The following is a 20,760-nucleotide window of genomic DNA, read 5'->3' as shown; positions in this document are numbered from 1 at the left end:
GAAAGGCCCGCCGAAGCCCCGGCGGCGGCAGGGCTTTAAAGTGGTGGCAGAGCCCCGGCGGCAGGACTTTAAAGTCCCGGCGCCATCTGCCATAGAGCGGGACGCAGTCCCGCTCTATGGCAGACAGCGCCGGGACTTTAAAGCCCTGCTGCCACTTTAAAGCCCTGCTGCCCGGTACAAGGCAAGGAAGACTTCCTCGGTGGGGCCCAAGAGGGACGTCGGGAAGAGCTACATGTGGCGGGTGGCCTCGAGGGCGCTTGCGCTCAGGGCAGGAGCCCCCTCTAGCCTGCCCTGAAACTCCTGGAGTGAAGCAGAAGCCGGCCCGCCTGATTGAGTTCCCAGGGAGCCGCCTCGGGCACCACGACTCACCCTGCAGCTGTCCGGCAAGAAGACCAGGCGAGTGACGGGCCTCGCGTCCAGTGCGAAGCGGTGCAGCGCTTCCCTGGTGAAGAGGTCCCACCAGTTGACGCAGGAGTCCCGGCTCCCGGAGAGCAGACAGCAAGGCGCCGCGGGCAGCATCAACAGGGCCATCACGCCACTGCCGCAGCTCAGCATGCGTGCCACGGCGGCATCTGTGAGAAAGAGTCGGGCGGGTAGCAGCCAGTACCACCAGGATCACCCCCCTCCCACCCCGTGTTTCTGCAGCCCAGGAGCCCCGGTTGAGGCGGGCATTGCGCGGGGGCTCCCGCTGGCCCCTGAGAGCAGGCGGGAGAGGAGTCGGTGGCACAGAATGCTCCCCAAGGGGGAATCCAACAGCAGGTCTCCCAGACCGGGTCCCGCAATGCCTGCCTCAGCTGGGGCTCTTGAGCCGTAGAAACACGGGGCAGGGGGTGATCCTGGCAGTATTGGCTGCTACCCGCTCGACTCTTTCTCATGGCCCGCCCGGAAGGCAGGCCGCCTCGGCCCGCCATAAAGCGAAACATACAGCGGGGCGGCGGCATGCACTTTAAAGTGCCAGCGTGCCTCCCGGCCACAAACCAAGACATGTTTCGCTCTATGGCGGGCTGAGGCGGCATGGCTTAAAAAAATAAATAAAAAATAAAAATAAATGTGCCAGCCCGTGCGCCAGCAGAGGTGGGTAAAACACACACACACACACAAAATAAAAAATTACAATTACTTACATTACAAATAATTTTGAATTCCCCCCTCCCTCCGTCCGATCCACATACCTTTTCCAGCTGTGGATTTCAACTCCTCTTGTCTGCCCGCCATGATGAAAATGTAAAAAATTAAATAAAAAAGCAACTTACTTAGGCAAGGCTGCCAAGGCATGATTTGCTGCTCCCAGATCAGGAGGCGGGAGAATCACGTGCCTCCTTTGCATAAGGAATTTTTTGCCTTTTAACCCTTGCTTAACTCTGAGCTAGGGCCCATAGTTCTCTCGCCTTCCCCTACAGTTAGCACTAAGCAGACTCAGAGTCACTGTGACTCTGGAGTCTGGCAGCAACTACCTTAGCCTTTTTAATTATTTTAAAAATTCTTTTCCTCATGATAATAGAAAAGCAGGGATGTGCAGTCCAGGGAGGCCCCGCCTCCCCTGCTTCCCCTGACTGCACGTCCCTGCTTTTCTATTATCTCACCATTACATGGTAGCGTAGTGCCTAGTAGGGTGAGGGAAGCAGAGATGATGCGTTAATATAACTTCATGTGAAAATACTACATCAAATTCTATTACATCAATTTCCTACTGCTGGATCATCTATGAAAACTCCCAATAACTTTACCTATCCTAGTGATCTCCAACTGAGTCCCATTGGCTAGAATAATTGAAAATGGTTAAAAACAAATGATAAAGCACAATGTGTGATCTCCGATAATGGTTTTCAAGAAGTAGATCTGCATTAGCGATCGTGGGTGCACCTCGTTTCACCCACATAACACCTATCCTCCACGAACTGCACTGGCTACCTGTCGATCTCCGGGTAAGCTTCAAGGTGCTACTTGTCACCTACAAAGCCCTTCATGGTAGTGGATCTGGGTACTTGAGAGACCGCCTACTGCCAATTACCTCCACTCGACCAATTAGATCCCATAGATTAGGCCTCCTCCGAGTTCCATCTGCCGGTCAATGTCGACTGGCAACCACGCGGAGGAGAGCCTTCTCGGTGGCAGCTCCGACCCTATGGAACGATCTCCCCGTGGAGATTCGTACCCTCACCATCCTCCAGACCTTCCGCACAGCCCTTAAAACCTGGCTGTCCCGTCAGGCCTGGGGTTAAAGACCGTAACCCACCCGAATTGTATGAATGTTGTGCTTTTAATGATGTCTTGTCTTATGTGTTAATCTGTTTGTTCTCCCTTCCTTCCGAATTGTAAGCCGCCCTGAGTCCCCCCAGGGAAAAGGGCGGCATATAAATAAACTACTCATACTCATTAGAACCTCTGAATTGTTTCACTTGGGGTTTCTTCAGCAGTAGGAAAGGAACATTAACTAGTTTGAAACATCAGTCTATAATTCTACGATTTTTGTTTAAATCTGAAATTGAATTTGGACAAGATACTCTCATTTTTTGTTTCTGGAAAGATAAGAGACTAAGCTATCAAAAATAGGCTGCTGTGGCTTTAACATGTCATCAGTATTTCTAAAAGTATTTCATACTTTTCCATCTTCTAATGATATTTTTGGCTCCTTTAGACCGCCATTTGTTTTTTTCCTAAAATAAAAATCAATGTCTTTTTTTAAGTGTTGGCTAGCCATCCCTTGCAAATTGTAGGAAAACCAGCAAAACATGGCTGGCTATGGTTTGTCGTGTCACCTGTTTATTTTTGCCACCAATACACAAGTTGTTGTCCCATTGATAGTGCCAGACTTTAATAAATCATATGAACACATTTTATGGCTTAACCATAGCATATTGGACAGGTTACAATTTGCTATGCTTATATAACATACTAAACCATAAAATTTAATCTACAAGCCCTAACAATCATCCAACTCATTAAGCTTTAAAATCATAGTATGATCCCTCATGGAAAAAAGAACTTAGATGGATTTTTTTTAAATAGAAAGGTAGTTCTTACTATGTGATAGTTTTATACTATGCTGAATTTTAAGTATGACACAGAATGTTTTGAGATTTTTTTTAAAAAGAAGCTCAGGTATGTATTTGCCATGTCTTCTCACTGTATCCTGAATAAACCACCTTATGACATGCATTTCAGAGTTAAGGACTGTTTTTGGTTCTGGCATAAGCATCTATAAGGCTGTTTCAAGATTGCTAGGAAAAGAAAAAATATCCCATTTCAACAGTTAGGTTTACACCACATGGTGAACTACAAATAGTATGTTTTAAGCCATATTTGAAGTTAGCTTCTATGACTCATGTTTGAGTGTAGGCTAATCAAACTCAGAAAACTAGATTAATTAAACCACAATTGTATTAATCCTGAAAGCTATAAGAACACATCGGATAAAGTGATTTACTGCTCTTTCATATTCAAATGATATACTTGATTGGATCAGAAGGATGCATGTTTTAGTCTTGAGATGTAAATCTAATCAAGTTAGTTTTTTTAAAAAAGAACAATCCCTGGAATCTTAGAGGTTAAGACAATGCTTCCTCAATCTTATGGCAAAAACTATTTTTCAGGATTACATTATCTGCCTCCTTCTGAGGCAAAGTGATGGGGTAGCCCCCAAATGGGCCTTCTGTACAGTAAATATTTCTATATTTATTTCTCTATGGCATAGGAGGGACAATAAACAATAGGCTCCAACATTATCAGCTTATGATTATATTGCTGATTGATTTATTTGCACCACTCCAGTTGGGGACAGCTAATTTCCTAGCTTCCTTGAGGTTGAGAGAGCTCAGAAAACAATCACTGCCCACTGACAAAGTCACCCACCCATAGTTATGACATAGTTGATCACTGCACAAGGGAAAGTCAAATGAATTATGGGGAATGGGTTGTCAAACATAGTAAATGCAGGTAACCAAAAGTATGAGTTATATGGGGTGTATATAAATTATAACAAGCCATGGTCCCCAAATATAAGCAAGAATTTATATCTAAGCTCCAGTTTAGATCTCTCTCTCTCTCTCTCTCTCTCTCTCTCTCTGTGTGTTTGTGTGTATGTATATATACACATACTGGTGAGTGCACTCAGAATAACTCAAAATCAAATTACATTATTACTGATACATGTGTGAAAGCAGTCTATGGGAGAAATTATTAGTACACATTTCTCTATGATTGCATTTCTAAATTAAGCTGCATCTGCGATTTGCTGTCTGCCATGCAGCTATATAAAAGGGAAATTCCAAAGCAGAATTTACTTTACAACTAATCTTGGCAGAGGTGTCAGGAATAACTATATTTGCAAATGGACTGTACATATTATTCAGAAATAAATCCCAATAGTTCAGTATGGCCTCCTCAGAAACAAGTGTTGGATGGTGACTCCCTGTATGGATGTAACAGCAATACTCAACTGCTTAGCTATGTCTTCTCATCCTTTTTACAACTGCATAGCTATTTCTTCCATTCATGTTGGTTTTCTAAAGTATGTAAAGATATATAAAGTATTCTTGGCTTCTGCAGGGATCCCTCAAGCAAATCAAGTTTAATCTTTAAAGCAGAATAGGACGATTATTCCAATCAATATATTTCAAGTGTCACAATAGAATAACCATTATTCTTATGGTTAGCCCTACAAGAAGACAAACATTTAGGGGGTGTGGTGGTTCTGGTTTGTTGCCAAATGTTATTTAACTGCATATTATTAATTACCCTCTGCAGTGCTTTAGTAGCTATTTCAAAATCCATTGCCTCCACAGCAGGATATCTTGGCCCAGTTCTGTTCAGAAAATAAGAATACTTGATAGTAACACGTGAATTTGTCTCATTCAGTTACTAAATCCACAGCAAACTATTTCAGTTTGTAGGGTTGGGCCAAGATATATGAGCTTTGGGAGAGAAGACTAGATTATCTTGCTTTCAAAAAGATTCTAGTGTAAGCAAATTTACAATACTGCAAAATCAAATATCAAACCATTCTTTGATGAATTAGCTGAAGTATAATATGCTTTTATACAAAAGGGTATCAGTTCAATAAGTTGGAAATAGGGAGGTTTATATACAGGAAATATCTATTTAACTACAAATTTTAGTAACTCTTTTCCCCATTGCAGCAAGTGCATTTCAAACAGCAGACATTTTATTTTAAAAAAAGCTTGCATATATCCCACTTCCCATTCAAAAACAAGCAATTTATGTGTAAAAAAGAGTAGGCTCTCCTACCTGATTTCCTTTTCGAAGATCCATAATCCCTAAAAAAAAGGCAACAACAGATAGACATGGTTAGATCCTGGAGCATAGGAGGGGAAAAAGTGAGATCCCGGGCTCCTATCGGCTTATTCAGAGATACATTGTAGGATCCTTCTGTTTTAAATTGGAGCTGGGGACCATAAGGCATTGACACACTTAAACAGCCGCGATGTAGTTTCCTAGATCAGCGGCAGCAGCTGCTGGTGCTCTTGCAGCAATTGAGTATAAGAAAGCCCATGTGATCTATCAGAGAGACCAGACCATCCAGGCAAAGGAAGGGGGAGAGAGAGGATATCAATTCTTTCCTCTCTTTAAATCAAGCTTCTGGTAGAGCTGTTGCTGACTCCTTATTGTTCTCCTCTAACTCAGAGGCATAAGGCTGCTGGCTATTCTCTGTAAAGTTCCTACATTTTGCTTTAGGCAGCATTTTGTGATGCTCAAGATCCTCTGGTTTCAAAAGCTGTTTGCCATCTGCATTGCCTGCAGCTCCTTTTAGTTATCTCTCCTAACACTTGCCTGTATAAAAAGAGAAAAACCGCTCTGGCTTCTTTCACATAAGAACAAATACTGGGGTTGCTTTTCTTTCCTCACTGGCAAAATGAAAGCTAGAGCAAGCCAGTTCTCTTGACAAGGCGCCTTTTAAGAAAGAAAGATCAGGCTTATCAGGATGTCACATGGTGCAGAACAGCATGGCTAGTCCTTAAGAAGAATCTCTTGTATGTCTAGTAGAACAAAATATTTTTTTAAAAAGTATTAAAAAGCACAATCCCATGTCTAGTTTTTGTGTAACTGTGAGAAGAGATTCAGGGATACAATTTTTAAAATCAATGCATATCAAGAGTTAACTCTTCTATAAAGTGCTTTCCCACAAGAAATAAACGTGGCCTTTAAAAAAAAGTTTGCTAGCATTTCGTTTTTTTCTCCCTGCCTGTTATCGCTTTTCAGATGGATCTAGGTATATTTTTCAACACTGAATTAAATATGTGTAAATGACTCACAGCCTCTGAAAACAATCTGAAATTGATATGAATGTTAATGTTAGTAATAACATTTGAAAATTAATTACTCCAGTATTCCAGTAAGTGAGATGGTTTTATTCACCATATTACAAAATGTAATGTGGTGTGGGAAGTTATCATCCAGCCCTCTTCCAGAAAAATGAAATATCCTATGAAATATTGAAAAGGCAGAATATTTCTCTGGATGTGAAAAGAAAGAAACATGCTTTAAAAGACAGAATAGTTGCCTGTAGCTTCCTGCCCATCCACACTTTGTCAATAGGCCATTGAGAAGGCCAGGCTAGCCCACTTTACATACTAAAGGCTTCCCCACTGCAGCTGTAGGGGGAAGGGATATTACTCAACTCTCCACATGGCATCTGAGAACTCATACCTGTATTCAAAACAGCCTAGAGATAAGCCCCCTGCATGGCACCATGGGAGTCTGACAACCAATCAGAATACCTTTCTTACACAGGAACAGGAAACAGAGAGGTGGGACTAAACAGGGTATAAAAAGCCTAGCAAGCCCCTTCCTCAGCCTTTCTCTTCTTCTCCACCTACACTGAACCATGTGATCACCTTTTCTGGTCAGGGCTCAAGCCATGTGGCCCTGTCCAACAATAAACCATCTTTTCAAGCAGCCTCCATGTCTCCAGTGTCTTCTTCCCCACTTGGAGCTGAACCAGAAGGACATTTCTTTCAACAGTGGAATGGGAGAAAATGTTAGGTATAATTAGATTAAAGCCATCTAAATATAAATATAATCTCAATAACTAATTTCATTGTGTTTAAGTACAATGACAATAAAGATTATACTTATAATCCTGTATTCATATATTCAGTTTAAAAGTTCCATTGGTCCTATACGCATAAGCAATATGATCTAAAATAGAGTAACCTCCATACTTCAATGCAAGATTTTGACATTTAAATTTTGGCAAAGCAAAGGAGTTGTGGTGGTGCAGTGGTTGGAATGCAGTATTGCAGGCTACTTCTCTGCCCATAGCCTGAAGTTTGATCCTAATCGGCTCAAGGTTGACTCAGCTTTCCATCCTTCTGAGGTCAGTAAAATGACCCAGATTGTTGGGGGCAATATGCTGACATTGTAAATTGCTTAGAGAGTATAAAGCATTATGGAGCAGTATTAAAGTCTGAGTGCTATTGCTATTTTTGGTAGAGTCTTCAAAAAGGAAGCGAAACTCCGCTTTCGTATCTAGTTTTAAAAATAAATGTTAGATAAATCATCTTTTTCAGCCCTAACTGTGAAGCTTCTTCTGCTAGAGGAGTGGTCAGGAGATGGGGGAAATCAGAATGCTTTTCTCTTTGCCTATGTACTGCTACATATATATATACATATACTACATATACATATACATATACATACATACATACATACATACATACATACATACATACATACGTACATACATACATACATATATATATTGCTTGTAACTTTTAATTTGCGAAATTGAACATTGTTGGGCAACACTATTTGTTTCAAGATACTTCAAATTAGCTAACTCACAGAATGCATCCAAAATCTGAGACTGAAATTTGGCAAATTTGTGGTTGCTGCAATGCTGCCACCAGTTCAGTAAACTGATCCTGTCCTAGTTTTTCAAAAGCCAGATACGCTGACCCCTACTATGGCCACTATATATCAGGTAGATGGTCCAGTCCTGACTCTCTGGGTAAACTGGTCTTACCAGTGGCTGCCGGAGAGTGGTTAGTTGTGGTCAAGCTGGCAGGAAGTTTGAGCTCACTCCCGTTCCCAATGCTTTTTTGCCCTTGGTCATTCTTTTTCTGTTTAGGTAAGGAAATATTTTTGAAACATGTCACAGATTGTCTAGCTTTTACCAATATTCAGATTCATTAAAACTACAATTGTAGAAGTCCATATGATCTTTCCAGCTTGTAGACATATTATAGGAGAATCAACGTATAAAACAAGCTATAGCTGTTTCTATTCAAAGCTCATGGCTTGTCTGTATGAAACAGTTGCAGAAGAATAGAACTTATGATGATTATTCAAAGAAGGGTATAGGTGAGAAATGTTCAATGTAATGACTCGTATATTATTTCTATTTATGATTTTCTTTTTCAAAATCATATTTAATTAGCTCCCTGATGTAAAATTATATGATTCATAGATGAAGAAGAAAACTTTGAACATGTAGTGTGTGGAGTGGCTTGTATGTAAACCTAATATTTTCATTGCACTGGAGCCTTAATGAGATATTATTCAGGCAGGCAAGGAGAGTACCGTGCTTTAGGGTTATATGCATATCCTTCTTCCAATGAGAGTTTTCATTCTGCACTTTCTGAAATAAACAGAGACTATCTCAAAAAATGCTGTCTGCTTCATCTGTTCCTTTTGCTTGAGGCAAGGAATTTGGAGCTCTTGGGCTTAATGTACCATACAATGGGAACCATTCTGAATCTAAGGAAAAACTCAAGCCAGATTGTGAAGGGACAGATTGAAGAGGGTCCACAATGCAGCGATTTAGATCAGGAAATGAATAGAACATTTCTTCCTTCAATTTCATTGGTTTGTCTTGGAAAACAAAGGAATAGATCAGAAGCACACACTGCAGCAGGCTCTATTCTGCCTAGTTAGCTGTATTCATCTACTCTGATATATAACCTTGTTTCTACAAATATAAAAAAAAACAAGAGCCAAATAAATAACCTTTTGCCTAAAACTCCCAACCAAATCAGTGGCCTGCTAAATAGTCCGGATGTTGCAATGCGTGAACTTCAGCCATATGCTCTGTGGTACCTTACTGTTCATAAACAGTCTTTTGCTTCCATGTGCACTAGAAGAAAGATGGCCTAATGGGAAAGTGCATCTTCTGAATGCAAAATATTTAATCCCTAGTGTTTATACATAGAGATAATAGCAGTCTTAAGTCTGTGCATGTATGTATGTCTCCCACTATGCTGCCCCAAGACTCTTATTCAAATCAGAGAGATAGAACTGAATAGTTAGGAGCAATATACAAGGGATAAATAAATAAATAAATAAATAAATAAATAAATAAATAAATAAATAAATAAATAATAAAAACAGCCCTTGCTAAACAACTGGTCTTTCATGTCTACAAATAAGTCTAATAGGTTATAATTGGATTTAGATCTGTGTAAGTATCATAGAGTCCAGTATTATGAATATTTACTTAGAAATAAGATCTACTCTGTTCAGAACTAAATTGTATCAGATGATAACATGCTCTGAATATAATTTTTGCACAATGTGAAAAGTTTTCCTTCATTGTTTAATTATGAAAAGTGTTAAATAGGTGAAATAATTGAAATATATAAAAGGAAAGAAACAGATAGTCATCAACTTACAACCATTTGTTTAGTGACCATGTGAAATTACAACAGCATTGAAAAAGGTGAATACAACCAGCCCTTGCCATTGCAGCATTCCTATGGTCACATGATCAAAATTTAAGTGGTTGGCATCAGCTTGTATTTATGATGGTTGCAGTGCCCTGGGTCACGTGACTGCCATTTTCACCCTTCACATTTATCTTCTGGAAAGCAAAGACAATAGGAGAAGCCGGATTCGCTCAGCTACTGCCCCATTCACTTAACTGCAATGATTTGCTTAACAAGCATGGCAAAAAGGTCATAAAATTGGAGCAAACCCCCTTAATCATCTTGCCTAACAAGTGAAATTCAGGTGTTAATTATGAGAGTAAATCAAGAACTACCTCTAATACAGAGAATACAAAATGGATCACAACTAAGATTCCGTATGAGTAAAATTACTACTTTGTTGTGGAGGGAACAGGATGCCGGCACATAGAAAATATTTCAATGAATGCTCATTTGGAAATTCTGGGAGTTGAAGTCCACAAGCCTTAAAGTTGTCAAGGTTGGATATCCCCAGTGTTGGGATTCAGTCGGTTTGGACCGGTTCAATAGAACCGGTAGCTAATTTTTTGTGTAGTTTGGTCTGAATAGCATCTGAATAGCATGCCTTGCCACATCCCTGCCTTGCCTCTCCCCTCCCAGCCACTCTTCGCTTTGTGCATGCACAAATGGCTAATTCATTCTCACACAGTTCCTCCCCAAGCCAAACCTCCACCTCATCTGGGACATGATGACATGATTGGCTCCACCTCCTTGCTTGCTCCATCCTCCCAATATTGTACACTGCCTCATCTGCTCCGAGGTGAAGATTCAACTGAGCGACTCCATAATAAATTCTTGGCAAGTCACACGGTCAGGAAAACGAGGAGGGGTGTTGGTGGTAGTGGCATCATCATGGTTTTATGGAAGCAGTACAAGCAATGAGGTAGGCGATGGTGCCACTTCCTCCAGCCACAGCAGTGTCTTCCCCCACATCCCCCCTCATGCCTGAGAGTCTGAATGATCCATTCCAGCTGGGGAGTCAAGCAAATATGCTGTCTGACGAGCAGCACTGCACTCCTTGTCCCTCAGCTCCAGACGTGAAGCTTGCACCACAGGGCTATGGGGTACAGCTGTCGTGGCAGAAGAAACTGCGCTTGGGCTTCCCACCTTTCTTTTTCTCCCCACTTCCTCTGAGGGATGCACTTTTCCTGGGATTCTCTCCCTGCAGCCGGTGTTCACCCGAGCCCTTCGCTACCATTCTTGAGGACACCCTCAAGAGTGGTAGCGAAGTAATGCAGAGCGTGCTTGCGTGGGGAACCCTCCTGCCAGATCCAGGTTGCCATGTGATCATTAATCAAAGCTCTCCAATCTTTTGGGCGTGCTTTCCCTCCCATTCCTGTGGCTTCAGTCTTAGGAGGATTTGGGTAGTCTGGTGAGTGCGATGCAGGCTGGTCCCATTCTCATCTCTGCTGGGTGGGTGATTCATCACTGCCTGCTTTGCCTCGGAGTCTCTTGCCATTTAGACTTTGCTCATGCTGGTGAAGAAGGGGAAGAAGGCTTGTATCACGTACAATCATGTGTCATGTGCTGAGGGATGGGGTATTTCTCCTGCAGAGCCAGACATTAAAGGAAGTGCCGTCCTCCCCCTTCGGGAGGCCAGGTGAGTGGGGGGCTGGGAGACAAGGCAAGATTAAAATGACAGGTATCTCTAGATATTTCACTGATAAACTGATACACAGAGCTCCTCCCTATTCATTTTGTAACTTTAGCGTTTCCCAACCTTGGCAACTTTAAACTGCGTAGATTTCAACTCCCAGAATCCCCCAGCCAGCATAGTAGGGAGAATTCTGGGAGTTGAAGTCCACATATCTTAAAATGGCCAAGCTTGAGAAATGTTCAAGAAATGATCAGCTCTATCTGTCTCTCTGGATTGGGGCTAACAAGCCATCTCAGCGCATGCTGCCAATGGAGGCAAGCAGAACTTCAGAAAACCAGCAAGGAAACAGCTTGGCTTAAGTGAAGGGATATTTCCAGGTTAGGCAGTTCTTTAAGACAGATGGCCTTTCTTCTCCCCGAAGGGGACACAGTAGCCTGCTCTCTCTCATCTTCTCTCAGAGGGACTGAAAAGTCACCTTAATTGAGAGCAATGGGGAAAGCAAAGTCACACCTGCTTCTCAATCCCTCAAGGTTTTTCCGCACCAAATGTAGAGTGAGCCCAGCTCTGACAAGGAAATCTATCACTGTGAAATTGGTTATTTCATAGCTGTTGTTACATTAGCTTCTAGTGAGAACTCTTTTCTTCACATAGTTTACACATTTTCATTCTCAGTTTTAAGTGTGTGAAAGACCTCGTGTGTGTTTTAAGAAGGAAAGAAGATCTCTATGTCTCTGAAGGAAACATCTCAGCCCTGTTGCCTAAGCTCTGGCCTTTTTAAGATGTGTGGGCTCTAGTGTTGTCTGGAAAATTTGGTGAATTGAAATTTATTAATTTATTAATTTATTAATTTATTGATTTATTGATTTATTGATTTATTGATTTATTGATTTATTGATTTATTGATTTATTGATTTATTGATTTATTGATTTATTGATTTATTGATTTATTGATTTATTGATTTATTATTATTTATTTATTGTTAAAATTTATATGCCGCCCAATCCCAAAGGACTCCGGGCAGCTTACAAAGAAGAAAAAAATTAAAAAAAGATAGTTTAAAAATTCACAAGACACGCATTCGTTCTAATTGGAGCTGGACCTTAACAATGAGGTCAACAGCCCCAGGCCTGCCAGAACACCCAGGTTGTAACAGCTTTCCTGAAGGCCATGAGAGTGGGTAAGGACTGGATCTCTGGGGGTAGCTGATTCCAAAGGGTCGGAGCAGCCACAGAGAAGGCTCTCCTCCGGATGCCCACCAGCCGACACTGTCTGGCTGACGGCATCCGAAGGAGGCCCAATCTGTGGGATCTTACCGGCCATTGGGAGGTATATGGCAGTAGGCGGTCTCGCAGGTACGCTGGCCCTAAGCCATGTAAGGCTTTAAAGGTAATAACCAACACCTTGAATTGCGTCCGGAGACCAATTGGTAGCCAGTGCAGCTCGTGGAGGACAGGTGTAACGTGGATGTACCTCGGTACACCCAGCATCGCTTGCGCGGCTGCATTCTGGACTAGCTGTAGTCTCCGAACGCTTTTCAAGGGTAGCCCCATGTAGAGCGCGTTGCAGTAATCCAGCCTTGAGGTGACAAGAGCGTGAGTAACCGTTTGAAGTGCCTCCCGATCCAAATAGGGCTGCAATTGGTGCACCAGGTGAACCTGGACAAAGGCCCCCCTGGTCACAGCTGACAGATGGTGTTCCAGTGTCAGCTGTGAATCCAGGAGGACCCCCAAATTGCGGGCCCTCTCTGAGGGGTGTAAATTTTCACCCCCCAGGATTAAGGACGGACTCTCTGGGCTGTCCTTCGGGGGCAACGTCCAAAGCCACTCAGTCTTATTGGGATTGAGCACAAGTTTGTTCATCCCCATCCAGATCCTGACAGCTTCCAGGCATTGGCACATCACGTCCGCCGCTATACTGAGCTGGCATGGGGCAGATAGATACAGTTGTGTATCATCTGCATATTGATGGTATTTTATCCCGTGCTGCCGTATGATCTCACCCAGCGGCTTCATGTAGATGTTAAATAGGAGGGGGGACAAAACCGAACCCTGTGGCACCCCACATTTGAGGGGCCTAGGGGTCGACCTTTGCCCCCCGACCAACACCGACTGCAACCTGTCAGAGAGGTAAGAGGAGAACCACCGTAAAACGGTGCCTCTCACTCCCACCTCCCCCAGGCATCGCAGAAGGATACCATGGTCGATGGTATCGAAGGCTGCTGAGAGGTCAAGAAGCACCAGGATAGAGGAATGTCCTCTATCCCTGGCCCGCCAGAGATCATTGGTCAGTGAGACCAAAGTGGTTTTGGTGCTGTACCCAGGCCTGAAACCAGACTGAAATAAATCTAGATAATCCGCTTCATTCAAGGTCTGTCGGAGTTGAAGCGCCACTACCTTCTCAACAATCTTACCCAGAAAAGGAAGGTTGGAGACAGGATGGTAGTTATTCAGAATAGCTGGATCCAGGGAAGTCTTCTTGAGGAGGAGTCTTACCACTGCTTCCTTCAATGGTTGCGGGAAAGACCCCTCCTGCAAGGATGCATTAGTGATTGCCTGGAGCCAGCCTCGTGTCACCTCTCTGCTGGTCGAAACCAGCCAGGAGGGGCACAGGTCCAGTAAACAGGTGAAGGCACTCATCGCTCCCATAGCTTTGTCCACTTCCTCAGGGATGACAAATTCAAACTAATCCCAGGAAATCCGATTAAGACTCACCCTCGGCATCTCGGCCGGTATTGCCCAAGCGAAGTCAAGGTCTGTCCGAAACTGAGTGATTTTATCCAACAAAAACTGAACAAATTCCTCAGCTCTTCCCTGCAGGGGTTGCCCCGCCTCCTCACCTTTCAGGAGGGAACGGGTCACCCTAAACAGGGCGGCTGGGCGGGATTCCGCGGACGCAATAAGAGCGGAAAAATGTATACATTTTGCCGCCCGTATCGCCACTAGATAAGTCCTGATAAAGGCTCTTAATCGTGTTCGATCAGATTCAGAGTTACTAGTCCTCCAACGCCACTCTAGGCGTCTCTTTTGGCGCTTCATCTCCCGGAGTTCCTTGGTAAACCAAGGTGCCCTCCTGGATCCACTGCCACGGAGAGGCCTCAAAGGTGCAAACCGATCCAGTGCCTCCGTCGCCGCAGCATTCCAGGCAGCGACCAAGGACTTGGTCGGATTGCGGACAAGGGAGTCAGGTAACTCTCCAAGCTCCCTCTGAAATCCCACTGGGTCCATCAGGCACCTGGGGCGGAACCACTTAATCGGTTCCACCTCCCTGCAATGGGGGAATAGTGTCCTGAAGTCAAGCCTCAGCAAGGTGTGATCTGACCATGACAAGGGCGAGGTCTCTATTCCTCTTAATTCAAGATCATGTCTCCACTGCCCCGAGAGAAATACGAGGTCGAGTGTGTGTCCTGCTCTATGAGTTGGGCCCTCAACTACTTGGGTGAAGTCCATGGTTGTCATGGAGGCCATGAACTCCTGTGCCCCACCAGAGTGTTCACTGAGAGATGGTAGATTAAAGTCCCCCAGTACCATCAGTCTGGGGAACTCCACCGCCAACCCGGCTACTGCCTCTAGGAGCACAGGCAGGGCTGTCGTGACGCAGCTGGGAGGTAGGTACGTCAAGAACAAGCCCACTTGAACCCCTAGGTCCAACTTCACGAGGAGAGACTCACACCCCACAATCTCTGGGGCAGGGATCCTGCGAGGAACTAACGACTTTCGAACGATAACTGCTACTCCCCCACCCCTTCTATGTTGTCGTGGTTGGTGGAGCACCTGGAACCCATCTGGGCACATTTCTGAGAGGGGGACTCCTCCCTCGTGGCCCAGCCAGTTTTCAGTTATACATGCCAGGTCTGCCTCCTTGTCTAATATTAAGTCCCGGACGAGGAGAGCTTTGTTCACAACAGACCTGGCATTTAGCAACAACAACCTGAGGCCAGGGCCCTGATCTTCCATGCCACCAGGTCCTTGAGTTGAGCCTGAGGGGCCGGAATAAGGAATTGCTGTAATGTAGTGAGTCCTTCTTCCCCGGTAATGGCTAGCCCTACAGCTGCCATCATATCTGCCCCTCCCGGTCGTAACCGAAATGCTCCAACCCTCCCCCATTCCTGTAGGTCCCCCCCTCTCCCATAGCCCCCATTCCTCCCGTCAGGCCACACACACCATTCATTCTAGGACAGGAGGCGGGTCTGGGCCCCCATCCATCTGGGGGACTTCAATTTGCCATCGCTCGGTGAACACTCTGATGGGGCGCAGGAGTTCATGGCTTCCATGACAGCCATGGGCTTGACCCAGGTAATTCGGGGCCCAACCCACTCAGCGGGTCACATGCTCGACCTCGTATTTCTCTCGGAGCAGTGGATGTGTGATCTTGGTCTGAGGGGAAATGACACCATACCCCTGTCGTGGTCAGACCACTGCCTACTGAGGCTTGACTTCCGGAGGCCAATCCCCCACCGTAGGGAGGAGGAACCGACCAGGTGGTTCCGCCCCAGGCGACTGATGGACCCCTTGAGGTTCCAGACGGAGCTTGGGGTTATTCCTGATACTCTCGCCCACAGTTCGGCGGAGACTCTGGCTGCTGCCTGGTACTCGGCGGCATCGGAGTCTCTTGACCGGATTGCGCCACTACGGCCCCTCCGGGTCAGCGGATCCCGGAGACCTCCTTGGTTCACCGAGGAGCTCCGGGAGAAGAAGCGCCGGAGGAGACGCCTAGAGCACTTGTGGAGGTCTGATAAGTCCGAGTCGAACCGAGCACTATTAACAACCTGCACCAAGGATTACATCAGGGCACTTAGGGCAGAAAAAAGATCTCATATTGCCACCTTGGTTGCGTCCGCTGAGTCCCGCCCAGCCGCCTTGTTTAGGATAACCCGTTCCCTCCTAAATAGGAGGGATATGGGGGAACCCTTGCAGGGTAGAGCTGAGGATTATGCCCAATTCTTAGCGGACAAAGTTGCTCGGTTTCGGTCGGACTTGGACTCCACCGCAGCAGATCCAGCCGGGACACAAGAGGATCACTTGGCAAACCATCTCTGGGTTGAGTTTCAGGATGTTGCCTCTGGGGATGTGGACAAGGCCATTCGAGCTGTGAGCGCCTCCACCTGTATTCTGGACCCGTGTCCCTCCTGGCTGGTTGCCAACAGCAGTGAGGTGACACGTGGCTGGATCCAGGCGGTCGTAACCGCCTCCCTTCGGGAGGGGCACTTCCCCGCCGCACTAAAAACGGCGGTGGTGAGACCCCTCCTGAAGAAACCATCCTTGGATCCAGCCATTTTAAATAACTACCGTCCTGTCTCCAACCTTCCCTTTGTTGGGAAGGTTGTTGAGAAGGTGGTGGCCTTCCAGCTTCAATGGGCCTTGGATGAAGCTAGCTACCTTGACCCCTTCCAGTCCAGCTTCAGACCCGGTTACAGCACAGAAACCGCTTTGGTCGCATTGACCGATGATCTCTGGAGGGCCAGAGATGGAGGCCATGCGTCCATCCTGGTTCTCCTTGACCTCTCGGCGGCTTTCGATACCATCGACCATGGTATCCTTCTGCGACGACTGCGGGAGGTGGGGGTGGGAGGCACTGTTTTGCAGTGGTTCTCCTCCTACCTCTCGGACAGGTCGCAGTCGGTGTTGGTGGGGGGGCAGAGATCGTCCCTGAGGCCCCTAAAATATGGGGTGCCACAGGGCTCGGTCTTATCCCCCCTACTATTTAACATATACATGAAACCGCTGGGCGAGATCATTCGGAGGCACGGGATAAAATACCATCAATATGCGGACGATACGCAATTGTATCTGTCCGCCCCGTGCCAACTCAATGAAGCGGTGGACGTGATGAACCAGGGTCTGGAGGCCGTTAAGAACTGGATGAGCGCTAACAAACTGGTACTCAACCCGGACAAGACCGAGTGGCTGTTGTGTTTCCCTCCCAACAATTTGGCTAATGTTCCATCTATCAGGCTGGGGGGTCAAATTTTATACCCCTCAGATAGGGTTCGTAACTTAGGAGTCCTCCTGGATCCACAGCTGACTCTCGATCATCATCTGTCGGCTGTGACCAGGGGGGCATTTGCCCAGGTTCGCCTGGTCCGCCAGTTACGACCCTACCTGAATCGGGAGGCTCTCACAACAGTCACTCGAGCCCTTGTGATCTCTAGGCTGGAATACAGCAATGTGCTCTACATGGGGCTGCCCCTGAAGTGCATCCGGCGACTGCAGTTAGTTCAGAATGCGGCTGCGCGAGTGATAGTGGGCGCACCGTGGTTCGCCCACATAACACCCATCCTCCGCGAGCTGCACTGGCTACCTGTTGATCTCCGGGTGCGCTTCAGGGTGCTGTTGACCACCTTTAAAGCCCTTCATGGTAGTGGATCTGGGTACTTGAGAGACCGCCTTCTGCCGATCACCTCCCTCAGACCGATAAGATCGCACAGACTGGGCCTCCTCCGAATTCCATCCGCCAGTCAATGTCGACTGGCGACTACACGGAGGAGAGCCTTTTCTGTTGCAGCTCCGACCCTGTGGAACGATCTCCCCGTTGAGATACGCACCCTCACCACCGTCCAGGCCTTCCGCGCAGCCCTCAAGACCTGGCTCTCCCAACAGGCCTGGGGATAAGTCCTTAATTTGCCCCACCCGAGTGTTGAATGTAGAATGCATGTTGTGTTTTTACTACTTATTTTGTTTATATATTGTTTATTTTGTATTGTACCCCCTTCCTAATGGTTGTAAGCCACCCTGAGTCCCCTCAGGGAAAAGGGCGGCCTATAAATCTTAATAAATACCTCAAATACCTCCACTTCTGCTTCTGCACTCAGTGGAGGGGGCTCCAGGTAGCACTCCCAGTCCTATCATATTCAGTAAACAATCACTCTCCTCAAACACACCCCACAGTAATCATTAAAATACAATACAATAATACAAAATTGATTAAGTTAAAAAGTGGACGCATTCTCTCACATTCATACAATCATTCACTCAACAAGCTAATTAAAAACGCAGTCCATGCCTCTTAAAATTGTAGAAGTTGGGAAGCACACAGCATCCACCAGGAGAAGGCTTCCCGATGCAAACGCAGTAATGAACCCACCTCCAAGGGAACAAAAGGCATAGACCCGTGATAGCGAACCTATGGCACATGTGCCACAGGTGGCACGTGGAGCCATATCTGCTGGCACGTGAGCTGTCAGCTCCAGCATGCATGTGCATGCCCACCAGCCAATTTTTGGCCTTCTGGAGGGCCAGGGGAGGCCATTTTTACCCTCCCCAGGCTTCAGGATAGTCTCCGGAGCCTGGAGAAGGCGGAAACAGGCCCAACAGACCTACTGGAAGTTCAGAACTTCTGGAAGGCCTGTTGGGCCCATTTTTGCCCTCCTCAGGCTCCTGAGGCTTTCCTGGAACCTGGGGAGGGCGAAAACGGCCTCTCCCAGCAGACATACCAAGCTCAGCTTGTAGGTGAGCAGTGCAGCGCATGTGGGGGATTGTGCATGCCCATGCATGCACATGTGAAAGCGCACTTTTGAAACCCCCTTTTCTTTAAAAAAAAGGGTTCAAGCACTACAAAGTATAAAGATGGGAAAGTAAACAGGACTGAGTTATTTCTAGCAGGTCCACATACGTGTCACTTTGCTCTGAGGGATAGAAGATGGAACACCTGAGTTGTAGAACATCTGCTCATTCTCTAGGATTTCCAGACAGGTCAACTGGTTCCCTTGAAACGCTGCAGAGCAGCTGCCACACTGAGCTCAGTGAATCTTCATAATAGAGGCTGACATGGTGAGATGCCCCTTGATGTGAGTGATATTGAGTTGGCCACGCCTACCCAGTCACATGACCCTCCCCCCAGCCACAACTACCCAGGCGGTCCTTAGGGCAGAAAACTGCTTGTTAAATTATTTGAATCCAACCACTGGATATCCCTGCTGTAAAATATGTCTGAGGTTACACTTTTATGCTGATTTCTTTTTCATCTTTGGAACTGTATTACTATTCTACATGAGGGGTTGATTGGTTTATTACATTAAACTATTATGTATTTACCTTATTTATACTACAAAACACACACACAAACACACTGCTCCATGAGTCTTGGAGAAAGCAGGGACTAGTAAAAAACAAAACAGAAGGCTTTGGGAGACCATAATGATCAATTAAAAACACATGACTTCCTCCTGAAAAGATCATCCAACATTGGGATATGCAACACTGATGTTTACTGCCAGCTTTTTCTTGGAAAGATGAAGCACAAAAATGCAGCAGAAGAAAAAGACAATCTTACTTAAGAATTATATCTTCCATCTGGTTTAGTTTTGCTTTGTTTATCCTCTTGGTTTGTACTTTTCACATGCAAAGAGAAATTGATTTTTTTATTAATCTCATGAAAGACAAATGCTACAAAACAACCTATTTTGCAAAGACATCTTTGTAATTATGGCTTTCATAAGAGTGTGCATACATGTGCTTATCCTAATGGCTCCTGTAGCTTTTCTTGAAGATAGTTTTCATTGAATGTAATAATGACCAAAAAAAGACAAAAAACATAATCCTGAAGGACACTGTTTTCTTGATTTTTATTGTTTGAAATATGATTGTGAACAATATATTTGATTATGAATAATAAAAAGGTTTGTTATCGTTTAAATTAACTTTAAATGAATGCTTCTAATATAAATGGGTTTTTATAGCTGTTAAAAATATCTACCAACAAATTTAAACTTCTGAGAAAGTGATTCCTGAAATAGTTGCTATCTCCTGACTGATTAAATAAATACATGTGGTTGATTTCAGCCTGGATTAACTGATGTGAAATATAAATATGTGCTTAGGTCCCCAATGGAAGGAGGGCACCACAGAGTTATTTTTTCATTTAGCTATCATGGTCTCAACTAATTCACTGCCACACTTTACTTTATTTGTTACTTTAATCTGCATTGTTAAAAAGTATTTTCTTTGGCATGGTGAATGATGAAAGTTTAAAAGATTGGTTTGAAAGGGTCATTATAGTAGGTACAAATTTATTTCCCTTCTCATGGCAGAGAGCTTTGCGTCTATTGAGGGGTTGTACTTAGGGTATCAATTAGCCTTAATCCAGGCCTGAGTAATTGGCATATAACACTAAAATCTATTGATTTATGTGTTCACCCAAAAATCTTAACACAAAAACAAACAAGTCATTTATAGTGCTAGTTGTGCCATATGAACTGAGGTTTAAAGTACTTTCATTACTTTTCAAAATGTTTTTGTGATTCAAAGTATGTAGTTTTACATTGCACGCAGAAATACTGGTTCTAACAACATCTGACTAGTATTATAAGTATTTGATTAGACAATATTTAAAAATGTCTCTCTTGTTCATCATTTGAAAAGCAGTTTTTAATTTATCAGGCTTCCTGGTTCTGCAAGACAAAGCCTATTTTTATCTGCAATTGACACTATATCTTGTTTCTAACACACACACACACACACACACAC

The 20,760-nt window shown here is 44.8% G+C and overlaps 1 protein-coding gene across 6 annotated transcripts in view; it reads right to left on the bottom strand.

Moving 5' to 3' along the window:
- SH3PXD2A (SH3 and PX domains 2A) overlaps positions 1–20,760 on the bottom strand; it is a 303,987-nt gene that overhangs the window by 111,137 nt on the left and 172,090 nt on the right. For 4 of the 6 annotated variants that reach the window (XM_032224775.1, XM_032224776.1, XM_032224777.1 and 1 more), the window contains one exon: positions 5,248–5,276. In XM_032224775.1, coding sequence (XP_032080666.1) covers positions 5,248–5,276 — 29 coding nt within the window. Of the gene's footprint in view, positions 1–5,247; positions 5,277–7,984; positions 8,140–20,760 lie in introns of those variants that run through there. The other 2 variants (XM_032224778.1, XM_032224781.1) reach the window with 2 other exon arrangements.

The sequence above is a fragment of the Thamnophis elegans genome, chromosome 10 (genome assembly GCF_009769535.1).
Source record: "Thamnophis elegans isolate rThaEle1 chromosome 10, rThaEle1.pri, whole genome shotgun sequence".
NCBI lineage: Eukaryota > Metazoa > Chordata > Lepidosauria > Squamata > Colubridae > Thamnophis > Thamnophis elegans.
Note: the sequence above shows the minus strand (reverse complement) of the source record. Positions and strands in the feature narration are given on the sequence as shown.